Source organism: Platichthys flesus, chromosome 3 (assembly GCF_949316205.1).
Source record: "Platichthys flesus chromosome 3, fPlaFle2.1, whole genome shotgun sequence".
In the NCBI taxonomy this organism is placed as follows: Eukaryota; Metazoa; Chordata; class Actinopteri; order Pleuronectiformes; family Pleuronectidae; genus Platichthys; species Platichthys flesus.
Window position 1 is genome coordinate 16,760,343 of NC_084947.1, and position 16,161 is coordinate 16,776,503.

The window sequence follows — 16,161 nt, forward strand, 5'->3', positions numbered from 1 at the left end:
TACTGTGGTTGTTGTCTCTTCATATCCTGTCTCCTAGATCTGGTTTGACGTAACTTACTTTCCAGTGTAACTATTCTGTTTTATCCCAGGAGGAACAAAAAACATTTGTTAGATTCTTTTTTTAATTACAAAGAAATAACATGATGTCAGTGCTACTGATTTCAAACCAACAAAGATTTGAGAAAAACTGATGTGGATGATATGACCTTGAACTCATCTTTTTAAGGTAATAAAACTCATGGATATTGCAATACGAGCAAAGAGACCAGTGTCTCCAAACCACAGCTATGTTCACCAGTGATCCCAGTGGATTCTGTAGTAGAATATGCTGATCTGAAATTAGTCTGAAACGACCCTTCAAAGTTATATCTGTCCTCTAGAGGGCGCTATAGTAGAACTTAAAGGCAGAGCTGATGTTGACATTGAGTTGTCACTGTGACTCACTCAGATACATGATGACGTGATGATGAGTCCAGCTCTACTGACTCTGCCCTTACAACCACCAGTCTTGTAATATAATTAAATTAAACAAAATTTAATTTGAAGATTTTTACTTTGCCAACACTGTATGTTGTAAAATTGTATCAGATACAGGCTCTAAGGTTATTTCCCTCAGTGATTAATGATAAACCATAATAAATAAATACCTTTTACTTTGATTTTAGACTGTATGTATTTATTTATTTTCCTCATAACATCATCTTTTCATAATGTTAAAAAGAATCCGAACAGGAACAACTTTCACAGTAACGCCGCAAACTGCCACTTGAAAGTTGCATGACTCTCAATAATCAATTTGTTATGTTGCATTAAAAAAGATTTAAAAAGAAGAATCCACTTCTATCTAGTCTCAAATTAAAATTTGATTAGAGAAAGTGAATAGGGTTTTGACCGCAAATGCTCTCAGACAGAAGTGAGGGTGTGAACACAGATATCTGATGATCTTCTGCTAATTGGATTATGGATAACCTTTACAAACACAAGAACAACATACAAATCATTGTCTTCATTGTTTTTTAAACTATTCCATTTTTTATCTGAAGGTAAAGCACCGATATGTCCTGCATGGTATACTGACAGGAAATCAAGACTGATCTGTTTTCTTCTATTGAAATGCAGACAGTGCAGCGCTTCATTCCAAACCAACATGCCTCAGGACACGTACACTTGTGCTGCAACATCTCGTCTCAGATGTGTTTAGTTTTCGCCCTTGTCAACGAGCAGCTTGTTTATCTGAGGCGCACAATGGTCGGCCCCCTGTCCCCTGTCGTTGTCATACTTCTCTTATCACTTTCATCTGCAGTAAACTATCCCACTACTTTCTATGATTCTCATGTCACAGATAAACACATTGGAAATTTATTCCGTCTTCCTGTGTCTTTCCATCTCTCTCACACAGCCGACACAATCAACGCTAACCATCAGTTCAGTTGGATGCTGAGTTGCATCTGCTGATGGGAGAAGAAAGGCCGCTGCTCCACAGGTACGGTGACATGTGGGATCCAGTTACACTATGTGAGGAAGTTTACGAGTGTTCCCATGGGAAGAAAAGATTGGGGCTGTTTTAAACCGTCTTATCATCTTCAACAAATTTGCCAGACAGTCACGGCATATTGGAGCACCGACAAAGGCTGCCTTTGTGGTCAGGCCCTGGCTTTCCCCTCATCTGTTGTGAAGATCTGCTTGTTTTTCAAAGCATCACTGGCCACCTTGAAGAGCACGTCGACCACACGGCTCCCTGCATCTCACCAACCGCACTCCGGCATGCACACGGAAGATAAACTCTCGAGTCTTAACATTGTGCTTATTGGCGTTTATGGCAGCTTCAGCTACATATCCCAGAAAATCTGCACTGAGCCACGTACCAGCCAAATCTAGGATCTCCGTTTAAAGGAGGCGATAAGACAGTAATGTTTCCAACTCCTCCTCGATGCTTTTCATCATTTACTTTCGAAATCCAGTTAATCCAGGTGGTGCAGAGAAAGATTTAGCGACACTCCCCAAGCCTGTGGAAAGACAGAGGGCCTAAAGGACACGAGGACGTTAAATCCTCTTTGTTTGTGGAAACCGCGTCTCTTTGAGCCTCCCTCTTTAAGGAAGTGCAGGTATTACGGTTGCAAATACAATAATAATAGTTCTCCCAACCCTCGGCTTGAGCCTTCAACAGGCACCTTTATCTGATGAGCGTGTGCATATGCGGCCTGAGACACACTGAGAGATACTGTCAGGTTCTCAACGCCGTCAAAACAGATGCTATCTGCCCTCTTCATGTCTAATTACCTGTTTACTCCTAGGGCCCAGAGTGAATGCTGCAGCTGCTGGTATTGTTGCTAAAACACGTCTTCAGTTAAAGGAAACCATTAAGATTCATGTCTGTTTTCAGTTTTTAAGCTTCTACATTGTGAGACATGCCACAGCAGTATTATTGATTATTGATTTCTTTTAAAAGCAAACTCAACACCGTTTTAATCTGGCTTTCAATTGATTTTGATCATTTATTTGATTATTTGATTATTTATATGATATATTTTCACTTATTTTTTTAACGTATGAGCCCACAATTTTTTTTTCTATTTCAATTTTAATATTTTTTGACATTGTACTACTCGGGTGCCCTCATTGGTATCTCGGAGATGTGCAGATGAGTGTTGGCGGCTGGGCTTGCTTGACTGTCTCAGGAATGTTTTGTCTTCTTTGGTTCCAGTTGACTGGTCAGTTGTTACATAGGTAAAGACCCACAGAGGTTAAATCCCTGAGACCCCCCCTGCTGGTCTGCCGGGCCTCTTAGATGGGAGGTGGGGCAGCTTCAGGGGGCACGGGCAGGTCCAGTTGCCTGCGGGCAAGTGTACAAGTCCTGGGGATCGGTGAGATAGTGATTCCTCAGTTCCTGTTTTTGCTGAGTGTTTAAATTATTATATAACTAACACCAGATGCTTGTTTGAATGTGAAACAAGTTTTCAGATCCTTTAAGTAAGAGTACTAATTCTACAACAAGTAAAACTCCAGCATTCAAAATCTTACTGAAGTAAAAGTACATTATTAACAAACTCTCCGTAAAGTATGAAAAGTAAACGTTTTTTTTCTCACTGCTAAGTTTGAGCTGATTTGAGCGACTTTCTATACTGTTGGGTATTTTATTCAACAGCAAATCACGGTATCCTCTAAGATCATCGTATATCTTTGAGAACCATGTATCATCTCACTTTGCATTTTCCAGCTGATGAAAGAGGCACATGAAGGAAAACTTAGTCCTTCATTTGATCACAAACATCAACACATCTGAAGAGACATGGTTTACACGAAAAGTACCCGAAGCTGTAAAACATAATGGAATAGACGAATAAAGTTGCTTCAATTACAACACTGATGTTAAGTACCTCGTGTGTACATAAGTAAAGTACTCAAGTGAATGTATTTAGTTTTCTTCCCCTTTTCTTCTACAGGCAGAGCCCAGATGAGACGGTTTACTGCAGAGAGAGCTCTCAGTGCTCCCTCTATCACGCCCATCAGTCCACTGCTGCTCACACACTTCAGCTGTGCTACTACAAACTTGCCCTTCTTAAATATGTAAAGCCTGAAATCCGGCACGCCATCTTATCAGCAGTGTACTGAGTCAGCTCTGCTTGCCAACCTGCATGAATCACCTACTCACTTGTGAGGCCACAGAGATATTGTCATACTCTGAGCAGTTCACTGGAATCTGAAAGACTGCGACTTAGATATAGTTTTATAATCATTGATTCTCCCTCTCCACAATCATCTATAATACACACCCACCTGATTAGGCGGTCTATTTAAGGAGAGAACATTTCCCATCACTCCCTTTGCTTGCCGCAGGCTGCTGCGTCAGTATAGCTGCCAGTCGTTCAGCCCCTCCTCCATCCCAACATCCGCCTGTAGGCTAAGACGGGGGTTATGAATATTTGCTCATCGCTCTCACCACAGGAGCAGTATGGAGGCATTTTATGTTTTTCTTCTGTTGTTTTTATATGTCACCATTTACTTGAATTGTATTGGATTTGGCTGCGACTCTGTTTACCCCTGACACTCCTAAAGGGTTTTGTGGACTCAAAAATTTCACCCAACCCCTCCATCACTGTTGTGGTGAGTAGATAATGAGTAAACTTTCATTTTTGGGTGAACTAACCCCTTTTGGTCGGAGCCTCGACGCCAAACATTAAAATGTTCTACTGCTGCAATAAACATTTGAATGTGAATTGTCTGACTAAACTCTGAAAATTGCAATAGACTGACCTCAGAACACACAGTGAGGCTCCTGGTTGTGGAGAAACAGCATCATAGTGATCAGGAACTCACAGAAGCCGTCCATGGAGAGAGGAAACACAGCAGATTTGAAGCTGATGCTGTGAGCGGAGGAGACACTCACCTTGAGCAGCAGCATACAGATGAATGGAAAGGCTAACATTTTATTTGACCTAAAACCCAGACCATGAAAAGTTGTGATATAACTGAAATTATGATAATATTCCTCAGAAAAACATCTGTTGAATTTGGTAAAGAATAATTCCCACACACAGTCACAGCTCTGGCATATTCAGACTTCAGTGAACCTGGAGAACCTGAAGGAGGCGGTGACTTCACCTGCTGAGGACAGGAGACCATCTGATAACAAGAGGAGACAATGTCCTTAATTCATTCAGCCATGGATAATATCAATAATCTGGAAGATAACACACCGCCATATCTGAAACCTGTAGCAGCGAGGCTCAAGTGCATCCTGCATGCATCTCATACTGGCGCATGTGGGCGGTGGATACACAACCTATAAACTAAAGGCTAAACACAACTGCCAGGCTTCCAGATTATCTTCTTGAGGACTCTACAACCACAAGCTTAGAGCCAATGGCTGTGTTAAAGCCATTTTACCACGATGAAAGAATAAGGCCCGTCTTCCATGAAAAATTATACTCACAACTAGACTGCGTTGGAAATTTGACAACACTATTGTATTAAAAATAATAATATGCAGGATCAGTTTTAATTGCATGATAGTCAGGGGAGTTTAGGGAGTTTAACTAAGCTATATGATGCTGGTTGTTGTGTGGATGCAGTTACTCATTACAATCATCATTTTTAATGTATACATAAAACGTTTGATAACAAACATGTGGATCAATGCATATAAATGTGGTGCAGTTTCATCTCATGTACATTTCATGGCTTATTGCTCCTGTGGCTGAAATCAACATTTTTTATCCATCATAAAAATAAAATAAAAATGTTGCTCTCTATTTGGGTTTCTAATTTGAAATCGTTTTTAGTGTAAAGAAAAAGTAAAATGTTAAATACATTTGTTCTACATACATATATCTTGTGTTATAAAGTCTTTCTAAATATATCATTTGGTTTCTCAGGGTGTCTGCTCTGTACCGGTTGTCAGTGGGTTCAGCCTTGTTCCCAGCAGCAGTCATGTTAACAAACAGGTTTTGTTAATCGCTATCACAATCACGTGATGAGCTACATGATGCGTTCTCGACCTCATGCCACAGTCGCACAAGCAAAACTCTGATGCAAGAGACAAAGACACATGTTTGTTTTAGAAATCAATGCACTTTACACAGCTTTAGAAAACATGCACTGTAAGTATTTAAATACCTGGTTATTATTTTATATTTTATTCTTGTTCTCAGACCAAAATATGATTATCTCAAATTTCCCTATGAACTAATCAGTCTGAGACTTTTGTTTGTTTTCCAAACCGAACCATTTTAAGCTAAATGCCACCAGAAGCTCTCAGATAAGAAATTGCAATCTTACATCCATATTAATTTCGCATAATGCCTCCTGAAGAAAACAGGTGTATCTCAAAGTCATCAGCTCAGGGCGGTTTGAAGGTATCACCTCCCATTCCCATTCTTGCCCTCATCTCACTATTATCTTCCATTACCTCATTGACTGCACACAGATATTTGAAATATTTCCCATATGAACATTCAAGGAAGTATCGCAATGTTATTCTTTCATACATTGGTTAACATGATATCAAGTATTACTTCAACTACGACAAATCGTACATTTTTTTATTATTTACTGAAAACATTATATTATCCTTTGATACTTTAAGAGTTTCCCTTTTTTCTCAACTTTTGACAGTAATAGACTTTCTTTTTTCTGGGCTTCATGTCAAAATACTGCAAGTTAGAAGAATTGATACAGTACTTCAGGAGCATAGTTTAAATTCATAATTCATATTAATTATTTGCTCTATGACAGGTATTTTCAATTCAATTTATTTTCTGTACGTTTTAATACAAAGGCAGATGAAATGTATCAGCATCAGTTTATTAAACAATAAAATAATCAAGTGAATTCAGTGATTTAATGGTTTGCTGTGCAAAACCACATCATATTCATGCATACTGTAGATACACATTTCTTAATGTCATGCTTTTAGCCAAACTGGTGAAGCTATCACGTGAACACACGTACGATTCGGTGACACAGTGTAAGGAATCATCTTTGATAAGAAACATTGAGCCTAAATATCAGGAATACCACAAATGATTTAAAATCCCAGTGTCACTTTCACCATAATGTTGGTCCCCAGGGGCCACTATAGTCCCACAGGTACGGTCTGTACTGGTAAGCTTTGCAGAAAGAGGTGATCAGAGACGACCGCACTAAATCCTCTCTCAGGCCCTGCAGTCCCTCGGCTTTGTACCCATCCTTACTGAACTCTGACGTTTGCTGCTTTCGTTTAGTTTTGTACCTCCGGTTCTGAAACCAGATTTTCACCTGGGTCTCAGTCAGTCTCAGGGCGTTGGCCAGGTGACCCCGCTCCAGGGCTGACAGGTATTTCTGGTGGTTAAATTTCTTCTCCAGTTCCAGAACTTGGAGGTGTGTGAATGCAGCTCGGGAGCGTCTCTGTTTCCCTGTGGAGGACAAACTGCTGGACTCTGGGGTGATGGGACAGGAGTTGTCCAGAGACCCTGTGAAGTACAGATTTGGACACGACATGAAGGGAGACAATCAAACTCTTTTGAAGTAGTTGTTTAAAAATAGGTTAATGACTATGAATAAAAATACTTTTTCTCCTATGAGACCTTCAATACATTGCTACAACTTCTGATTATAAAGACCTATAATTTAACAGCTGTTTTCCCCCATCATCTAAAACATTGTATTGGATATCAAATACACATTAATGTAAAATTCCTGTTATGTATATCTGCAGCTCACCTGAGTGTTCTCCAGACGCTGTCTCCTGAGCATAAAGTTTCTCTGTCAACTTTTCAGACTCTTCCTCCTCCCACTGTGAACATCTCTCCATCTTCTGATAACTGGATTTTCCACTAAGGCCTGTGCTGTCCTTAACGGACAGAATGTCCTCTATGAGGAATGAAGTCCGAGGTTTAATTGTATCAGACATGTCCATCCAGTAGATCCACAGATCAGAGCCAGAGGGCTGCAGCTGCAGCTGGCCGTGGTTGAAGGAGTGTGAGTGCTCACACACTCACCGGGCTGAATTTATACCAGAGCAGAGGCGGGTTCACACACACTGCACTTACAAGATAAGAAGGCGGGACAAGTGGCTCACTATACTGCCAAAGTGTTAATCACCTCCTCTTGTTTTATGCAAAATAAATATGAATAATAGAGTTTCACCTTTAATTACAGTAAACCTGCCCTTTTTGAAATATGGCTAATTATTAACATTTCCCAAATTAAAGAAATTTGGCGTAAAATGCCTTTTTAAAAACCACATAGTTTTAATATACTGTTATCACATATTATATAAATAAAATAAATGGCTTGTTTCATACTATTTTAAACTGTGATATATCAACACAATTGGTTATATGTATTGTAACTTGACAACCAATAAACCAATGCTTAGATATAAACATTCATATGAATTATTATTCATACACATAGAAGCCAGATGGATTTATGCCTCGGGTGCCATGTCTCCCTCAGGGCAGTAACCCGGTTGTCTGCGGCTGCATGGAGACACCTCTGTCTGCACTGGTGGGTGGTCACACACCCACCGGACTAATGAGTTTGACACATTTGTGCTCACAGTCTCCTGAACGGACACAGTCGCTGTTCATTTGTTGTTCTCCGTGGTTTCCGCCTGACCTTTCCACTGAGATTCACACATTTCCTTGGTGTCTCTGCTCCTCTGGGAGTTTGTGCTTCATTTGGAAATGCATGTTTGACAAGCGTGCTCCTCTTGGTGCACCCTGGCCCCCCGACTCAACCAGTGTCGCTGCACCAACCCCACAGCGAGGAGTCACCAGCCCCTCACTGTTATGTTAATGACCCTTTGCTTTAATTCGATGGTAGTGCACTAACTCTCCTGAAATTTAAGTGCTGTGTACTTCATGTACCATGTGCTTTAAAACCACAGTGACTGATGTAATGTTCAACATGTTCTGTCCTGTGTTTGTGGATCATCATTTAGAAATACACATCCGTTTAAAAGATTCCTCTCAAGCATTAGCTGCTGTCTTGTCAACAGTGTATTAAGATCATCACTCTGATAGGCTTCACCTTGAATTCTTTGTCTGCAGAGGCACAGTGTGTTGGACTGTAAGCACAGAGAGCTTTTATCCCTCTGTCTAGACACAGTTTTTCTTTCTGTTTTCTAAACCCTTATGTGCATTTTGCAGATGCTGCAGACATGCAGGCCTTCAGGAGGAAGAAAGATGCCATTTCAGCAATGTTTTGATTCCATTGAAAATGTATGCATTGATTTCAAGTATAGAAGAACTCTTGGCGACATTAATCGCTTCAAGAAAACAACATCGTGTCGGATCTACGTTTTTTCTGAAACAGGGGCAATGAAGGGGCCACATTTTACACAGAGGGGCCAATTATATGTTCAACATGCATGCACATTTCCTGATTCAGTAAGATGTAAATTTAGGTTATTCTTTGTTTCGGTTAGCTCTGTAGATTTTAGCAAAGTCACAAATTATCAAATATATATTTATTGATATTGCTCCTTGTTCAAGCAAATTGTGTTAAAAGCTTAGAAAATACTTACAAATTCTCAACACATTGACATGTTTGATGTTGGTATTGTTAGTAAATAACAATTTTTTGAATACTGACAGGACAGGGACACTCCAGAGGCCAATTCGATTTCAGCTGGGGCCAGTGCCCCCCTGGCCCTCCCCTGAACCCGGCCCTGTCTGTGTTGTGCTGTGTGAGGCCATCATTCTTTTGTTGTAAAGATCTAAACTTGTTGTTGTCCTCCGCTTTTCTACATGATTGCTTATACTGAAAACAATCACATCTTTTTCACTCCTCACATGCCACGTCATCCTTTTGTTTTGCATGAGACATGACATGGTGTAACCTCTCACCTTTTAGCCCGGAAAGGCATTTGTCTTCCGCAGCAGGTAATGTGCGGTGACAACGTTTTCTTTAAGTCACAGAGAGTTGTTGTGCCATCAATCTTCTGCTGTTTTTCCTGTCATTTCTTTGTCTTGGACAGCGAGCAGCTTGTCCTAACAGTGGATCTATCTGCTCAGCATCAGCGTCATATTGTGTTGAATCCCACACCTGCAGGTATTGCACAAGTTCGCCACTCCGTGTGTTGCATGACATAACAAATATGTCATCAGGCTGGACAGGTAAGTTCACAGACAAAGCTTTATAATAACAATTAGTAGTGTTCTGTCATGATGAAGGGATGTGGGAGTCTTCAGGAAGCCAGCAGCCACTTGAAACTACAGGGAACCACACAATGAGCTAGTTCCCCAGAGATGCGGTCTGAAGAGAGGCAGGTTATCCACCGCCAGCCCTTATCTCTCATGGATAGTTTCCTCTCTCTGTCAGTTCGGAATCAACAGTCTCTTATGTGAGCCGGGTGGTTGGACAGAGAAGACCCTGATCTTGGACTGATGAACCGTCTCAGCTCTGTTACAAACACCAGATTATCAGAGGGACTTTTAAAAGATGTCATCACAGAGTCCAAAATGACACACCCGTTATTTTCTTTTTCTTTAAAAGTTGACGTCAGGCAAAATCTTTTTTTGAAATGAACCATAATGGGTCTCTCACTGATGTCCGGACTCACGTCATCCTCTGTTTAAACTGACCCTCATGAGCAGTGAAACAGTGTAATCAAGCATCTTTATTCTGGGATTTTGTTTTCGGTTATATCTCCCTGTCAGACCCCCCTCCGCTCTCTCCCTCTGTCAACAGCAGGAAACCTGTTATTCCACATTTCTCCCAGCCCACTTTCCCGCTCCATTAAGACCTCAATGGGCTTATTTGTTATCATCATGTTTGCAAATCTCTGGAAGACGACAGAAATCAATACACAGTTATTTGTTCCCCAAAGAAGGAGCGTTCCTGTGGAAAACCCAGCATTCTCGTTAAATGATGTTTGAGCTGTCACCAGGCTCTGCGGTGGACATCCGCTGGTGTTATAAATCTGTTGGGTCCCAAGGGGGGTGACATCTTTCTCTAGCCCCGACCTCAAGTACCTATAAACTGACATAACATATTTCCAAACTGGCTTTTAATATCTGCTGTGGCAATTGTGATCTAAATGTCGACATCCACCTATGCTCTCTTGGGTACAAATCTGGATGTCTGTGTGCAGCCTAAAATTTGTAATCACGCTTGTGTGCGTTAACGCTATGCTCGTCAATTGAATTTGTTGTTCAACCTTTTCCAGTTGTTTGTGGTGGCATGCTCTTGGTTTGAGGAGATCCACCGGGGCCCACATCTGTACAACCCGACTCTGAAGAAATATGTGTGTGAACTCTTGGAGGGGAGTCGTAACTGTGCTTGATCATGAGTACTTGCTGACAGAAGTGGCAGTTGACAAACAACCTGGGTGCGCATTACTACCACCTACTGGAATGGTATCTGGGATCAGGCACCCATGCGAGGAACACCAGACCACAGCGGACCCTCATCTAAGTTTGAATGGAACTGAGGGAAAGTGCATGTGGTCAGAACGAGTGTGCAACTCTCAGCGGACATGGACCATGAACTGCATATTTACCCTGTATCTGCCAAAACTAGACCGCTGTGGCTGCTCCGCACTCCAGCCATGATCCCTCATAATCTAGCTCACTATTAGCTAACAGTTAACACTCTCTGAGGTAATGCACATTCTTGGATCCTGTCCTGACCCAAGCAAAGAGTGGATACTTGGTTCACTGGGCCTTGTATGTGCAAATTGTATTTCCTCAGGTTAAACTACTGAGGCTGTGGCTGAGCCGACTGTCTTGTTAGACCACTTCATCTGAAGTCAGACAACCGTCACTGTGTAATCAATGATAGCCACCACTCTGAATTAGGTAAGAGCCTTTGACCTTTTATACCAAATAAATGGTGTGAGGGTGAGAGAGCAGGAAGGTCTACAAAAAGCAAATAACTGATGGGATATCAAGTCGAACTGAAAAGGCTTAAGTGTGTCCCTGCATCCCTGAAAATATTGATTCACAAAGGAATGAACTAGTTCATTGATTGAACACCTTTAATTATTAATGGGTCAGTAACCAAGGTGAAAAGGTACATTAACTTACATTAACTTTGAATTTCAATTGAGAAGTAAAAGTCTACATTGGAATTACAAAGGAGATAAGATCACTTACCTTTTAAAACCCGAGTAAGAGATGTAACTGCACACACACACACACACACACACACACAGACATACACACACACACACACACACACACACACACAGACACACAAACACACACACACACACACACACAATGGCATTATCTGATCTCTTGAAGGGTCTCTGGTCTCCTCTCTGTCTGCAGCCTCAGTCTTATCTGTGCAGAGAGGCTCCTGCAGCTCTTCTCTCCCCCTAGAGGTGTTTCTCCTCCTCAGGCCCTGTGTGCACCTCCGCGTCCGTGTCCATCAAAACTGACACACACACAAACACACACTACTTTTTGTTGTTTTGCTTCTGCTCAATTCATTAATTTATTATTAGGGTAAGGCATCACAACTGGCTTTGTTGGATTCTGTTCTGTTCTAAGCATTTGGTGTGACAATTTAAACTTCCAGGTAAATACACATTTCCACTTGAGGCTTAGGACCAGGACAATGAAGCTAAAGGAAACCGAGAGATACTTTTTGCAGTGCAAGTAAATTTGGGTCTTATCAGTTGCTGGTGGAGGAGTGAGTGACAGGTCAGACTGGAAGTGTTTCCAGTTTGATTGAGAGTTTGAAGGAGTTAAAGAGCCACTCTGTCTGCCGGTTTGTTTACCAAGCAAAGCTCCGGGATGGGACAGGCTCTGCAGCCTTATCAGCGGATTTGTGAATGGGACAATAATGAGCTGAGTTTGATAGAGCAGCACAGCTCAGGTCAGATGTCACTTCATCCATTAGCTGTTTGATGGCCCTCTTTGATAAAGTGCACAGAGGAAAGCTCTGTGGCCAATTAGACGCTAAAGAGTTCCGGATCAGGCATGTTTCTTTTATTTTATTTTCACTGGGACATTATATCATTTCAGTGGAAGCGATGGATTGAGGACTCTTGTTAAATTTTGATATCATTTGGTTGGACAGGGTGTGTGAAATGATGCCACATAAGTCAGTAAAGAAAATGATGACGATAAATGTCACATTATTATTTATTTTTAATTGAAAGCCAGATTTAGCTCCTGCATGAGTGAAAGTTGTGGCTTTAAAATCTTCTGTGAAAAAATCTGAGGTGGTACATATGTGTCATACCTTCTCACTGTGCTTACGATACATATTGAACTGTTATTATTGCAATTTATGAGGATGATATTGCCACGATTATTTATATTGTTTCATTGCCCAGCCTTAAAATTAAGTAACATTTTATAAGACCTCTGAAAGCTGGGAATTGGTTCTTTTTAAAGTAGGAAAGGTGTAAACTTTGTGAGATTGTGAAAAGCAGATGAACCAACATTTATTTGTTATTTAGTGTTTTATAAAAGAAAAATTGAATTGAATTTAGCCTATGAAAGCGAATTATTAAATACTTTTCAATCAAGCAAATTTTGTTGATTTAAAGTAACTCGAACTTTTTAGAGAAACAATAAAACACAAACAATAAGAAACGTGTGTATATTTACACTGTGAATTATAGCCTGTGACTGAAGAGAAACCAAAATTGAATATTATATCAACTCATTTTTAATTAACCACCGACTTTCTCAAAAGGATAAACATACAGTTCCATACAAAATATACAGTAAAAAAATATTTAACAGTTTTTTTCCACACAGATCGTGGATGTCCCGGTGCTCACCAGCCTATCAGTCCCTGTAACGAAGCCTGGAAGTGTCCGTGGCTGAAGGGCCCCTCGGCGGCTCCTGTTAGATCCAGCAGCTGGTTGTTGGACATGTGCGCAGCGCCCATGTTGGCCGCAGGAGACACGCTGTGATAACCGCACCCATACACGCTGCTGTTGGCAAACACTGGGTTATAATGTCCCACGGTCACATTGTAGGGGGACGGGTGCGAGCCGGCGCCGCAGAGTTTCCCGTCCCGCACCAGCACCGGCACCGCCACCCTCCTGGGCGCAGGTGGGTAACCCGCCAGCTCCAGGGACTTGTCCTGCCTCTGACGCTTGCACTTGTACCGGCGGTTCTGGAACCAGATCTTCACCTGCGTGGAGGTGAGCTTGAGGACGCGGGCCAGCTGCTCTCTCTCCGGGGCGGACAGGTAGCGCTGCTGCCTGAAGCGCCTCTCCAGCTCGGACACCTGCGGCTGGGAGAAGAGGACCCGCGGCTTCCTGCGCAGCCGGGATCTGCGCTGCTGCTCCGCGCTCCGGTCGCAGCCGGGAGAACTGTCCGGTCCGCTGGTGTCTGCACAGAACAGGCCAACGGGATTAATGGATTTCAATCATCCAAAATGTACAAATCATTTTTTACACGTGTAAAAACATCAACTAAAGGTATTTTAGGATAAAATAAAATAGTATTAATCTGCTGATGGTGTTTGATGATGTCATGTGTTTCTATGCCAACATTTTCATAATAAGGTTAAAGTTAACGCCAAATCTGATGAGTTTAACTTTTTATGGCTGCAAGAGGCCATATATTTACAACTGCTTTTATTATTTTGGCAATACACTGTATTTGTAATATATTGTACAGAAATAAATACGTATTTTGCTTCCTATTTTCTCCACTTACAAAATAAAATAGTAAGTGTAGAAAAAAGCTAAAAGGTGTAAAATTGGTTATTGTAATGTTTTCATGACATTACGTTTGAAAGACGACAGATCTCTCTAAATGTGGAAGTGGTAATATGAGGTTTTCCCACTTAAACAGACTTACAATTTGGTCTCGTCGTTAAATAGATCGATTTACGTTTAAGACCAAAATCAACAAACAGTGCATTAAACAGTGTGCACTGGGTTAATCACAGTAAACAAATAATAATAGTAACAACAACAATTAGTCACACTTCATTGCTCCTACTATTCCTCACGCTTGCGTAATCATGGGTGTTTGGTGTTCAAATATTACAAGTGAATGGGTCTCCCCATAATTGGTGGTTTATCTTATAATAATTAGATTTGCTTGAGCTTTTAAATTGAGAGATCTGAAGCTAAATGCAAATGTTACAGGTCTAAGGCCGTTTCCTCCCCGGGACCACAAGGCCCCATTCCGCCAGGTGGCCTCCATACAAACAGCCACAGTGCTTAAAGAGGAATAGGTTTGATGGTGATTTACAGGACGTGTCATCTCACCCTGCTCATTTATCTCCTCCTCGGCTGCCGAGTTGTGAGCGTCGAGATTCTCCTGCGTCCCGGGGACGCACGACTCTGACCGGCGGTCATAAAAGTCCCTGCTCATGGACGCAGCGAGCAGGAGCTGCTGTTGATGATGAGGATGATGATGAGGAAGATGATGTTGCATTGGAACAACTTGGTCCGTCACCAGAAAATCGTTCTCAAAGTCCCTGTGCTGCTCCAGCCTCAGAATATCCTTGACGGAAAAGGGCGTCGAGGTCGAGGTTGAACTGGGATGCATCCCGGCAACGTTCTGTTTTGCTGTAAATTACTTTAAAAAAAACTGTGCTCGAGCTGCTGGTGATGGTGACACTGCGCCTCTTACTAACTGACTGGTGGGTGGAGGGCCTGGGCAGATAGAAATCATTCAAAGGTCCGGCTGAAACGCAAAGGGAGAGATAGATCTGTCACCTCTCTCCAAAACACCCTGCCTGCCTGTGCGCACAGTCCTGCAGCTGCCTTTCTTCTTCTCACCTTACAGGAACTCCTCTCGTCATGTCCACCCTTCTCTGCCGGGGAGGAGGAGTAATTAACACGTTTAATCAAGAGATAAGATCTGAGCACCATACGAACTGGACCCAGAATAAACATTTGAACGAATGTAAACGTATTAAGGCGATACTTTCAGTCGATTGTCTTTTTTTACATTCGAATCTTAACATGAGAGGAATTATAACTTCTCCATTTCTTCATGGATAAACATTGCAGGTTTACTTATAGTGTGCATTTACATTATTGGCAATGAGTCAAAACTGTCCAGCCAATGTGAGCGTTTTAAAAGAGGTGTGTTAATTTATTCAGTGTAATCAATACATCGGATGAGCAAAAGGAAAAAAAGCCATCAGCGCTCAGGTCTCTGGGGTGTCTGGGGGTGGTGGGTGGGTTGAGTGATCCTGGGTGATGTTGAACAGCTTTACCATCAACATTGTTTTCCAGCCACGTTATTAGTGTTCTCAGGCCACAACAAACAGTAACACTACACCTGATGTTGTGGAAGTGGAGAGGCGGCGGCGCCAGCCCGCAATGCATGACTGAGGCCGAGGCGCGCGTCCTGCGCACAGACAGGAACCAGGACAGACACGGGCTGCACTGCAGGATGTTCGGAGGCCGCGTCCGAGCACAGGGGTTCAAAGCAGAGACTCAAACTGTTGAGTGACGCTTTAGAATAAAAGTATTTTGTTCTTTAAAACTTTGTTATTGAATGAAGAAAAAACACTTTAACACTCAAGATCACTAAGTTTGCGTGTATCAGGATTTCTGTCTCTCTTGAAAAAGTATATACCTATAGTGACTATATGTAAACAACCCTCCAGAAACCGACAAAAAAGAAAAAAAAAGTATTTTCTTTAATGAATGAATCGATCAATCATGGTAAAAGTATGATTTTACTCCTCTGCTGGTTAGACATGCGAATTAGCTGTTGATTTGCCATCTTCCCCAGTGAA

General features: G+C 41.7%; 2 protein-coding genes across 2 annotated transcripts; both read right to left on the reverse strand.

Annotated features, from left to right (window-relative positions):
• Positions 1-5,375: 5,375 nt before the first annotated feature.
• nkx3-1 (NK3 homeobox 1) lies at positions 5,376-7,426 on the reverse strand. Its single transcript, XM_062382024.1, has 2 exons — positions 7,201-7,426; positions 5,376-6,950 (listed from the first exon to the last, which is right to left on the reverse strand). Exons 1-2 carry the CDS (start codon positions 7,394-7,396, stop codon positions 6,547-6,549), a joined length of 600 nt encoding a protein of 199 aa, XP_062238008.1. The 5' UTR covers positions 7,397-7,426; the 3' UTR covers positions 5,376-6,546.
• A 5,698-nt stretch (positions 7,427-13,124) lies between these two features.
• On the reverse strand, positions 13,125-14,957 carry nkx2.7 (NK2 transcription factor related 7). The gene is made up of 2 exons (XM_062384679.1): positions 14,675-14,957; positions 13,125-13,784 (listed from the first exon to the last, which is right to left on the reverse strand). The coding sequence occupies exons 1-2, from the start codon at positions 14,955-14,957 to the stop codon at positions 13,222-13,224; spliced, it is 846 nt and encodes a 281-aa protein (XP_062240663.1). The 3' UTR covers positions 13,125-13,221.
• Between the last annotated feature and the right edge of the window lie 1,204 nt (positions 14,958-16,161).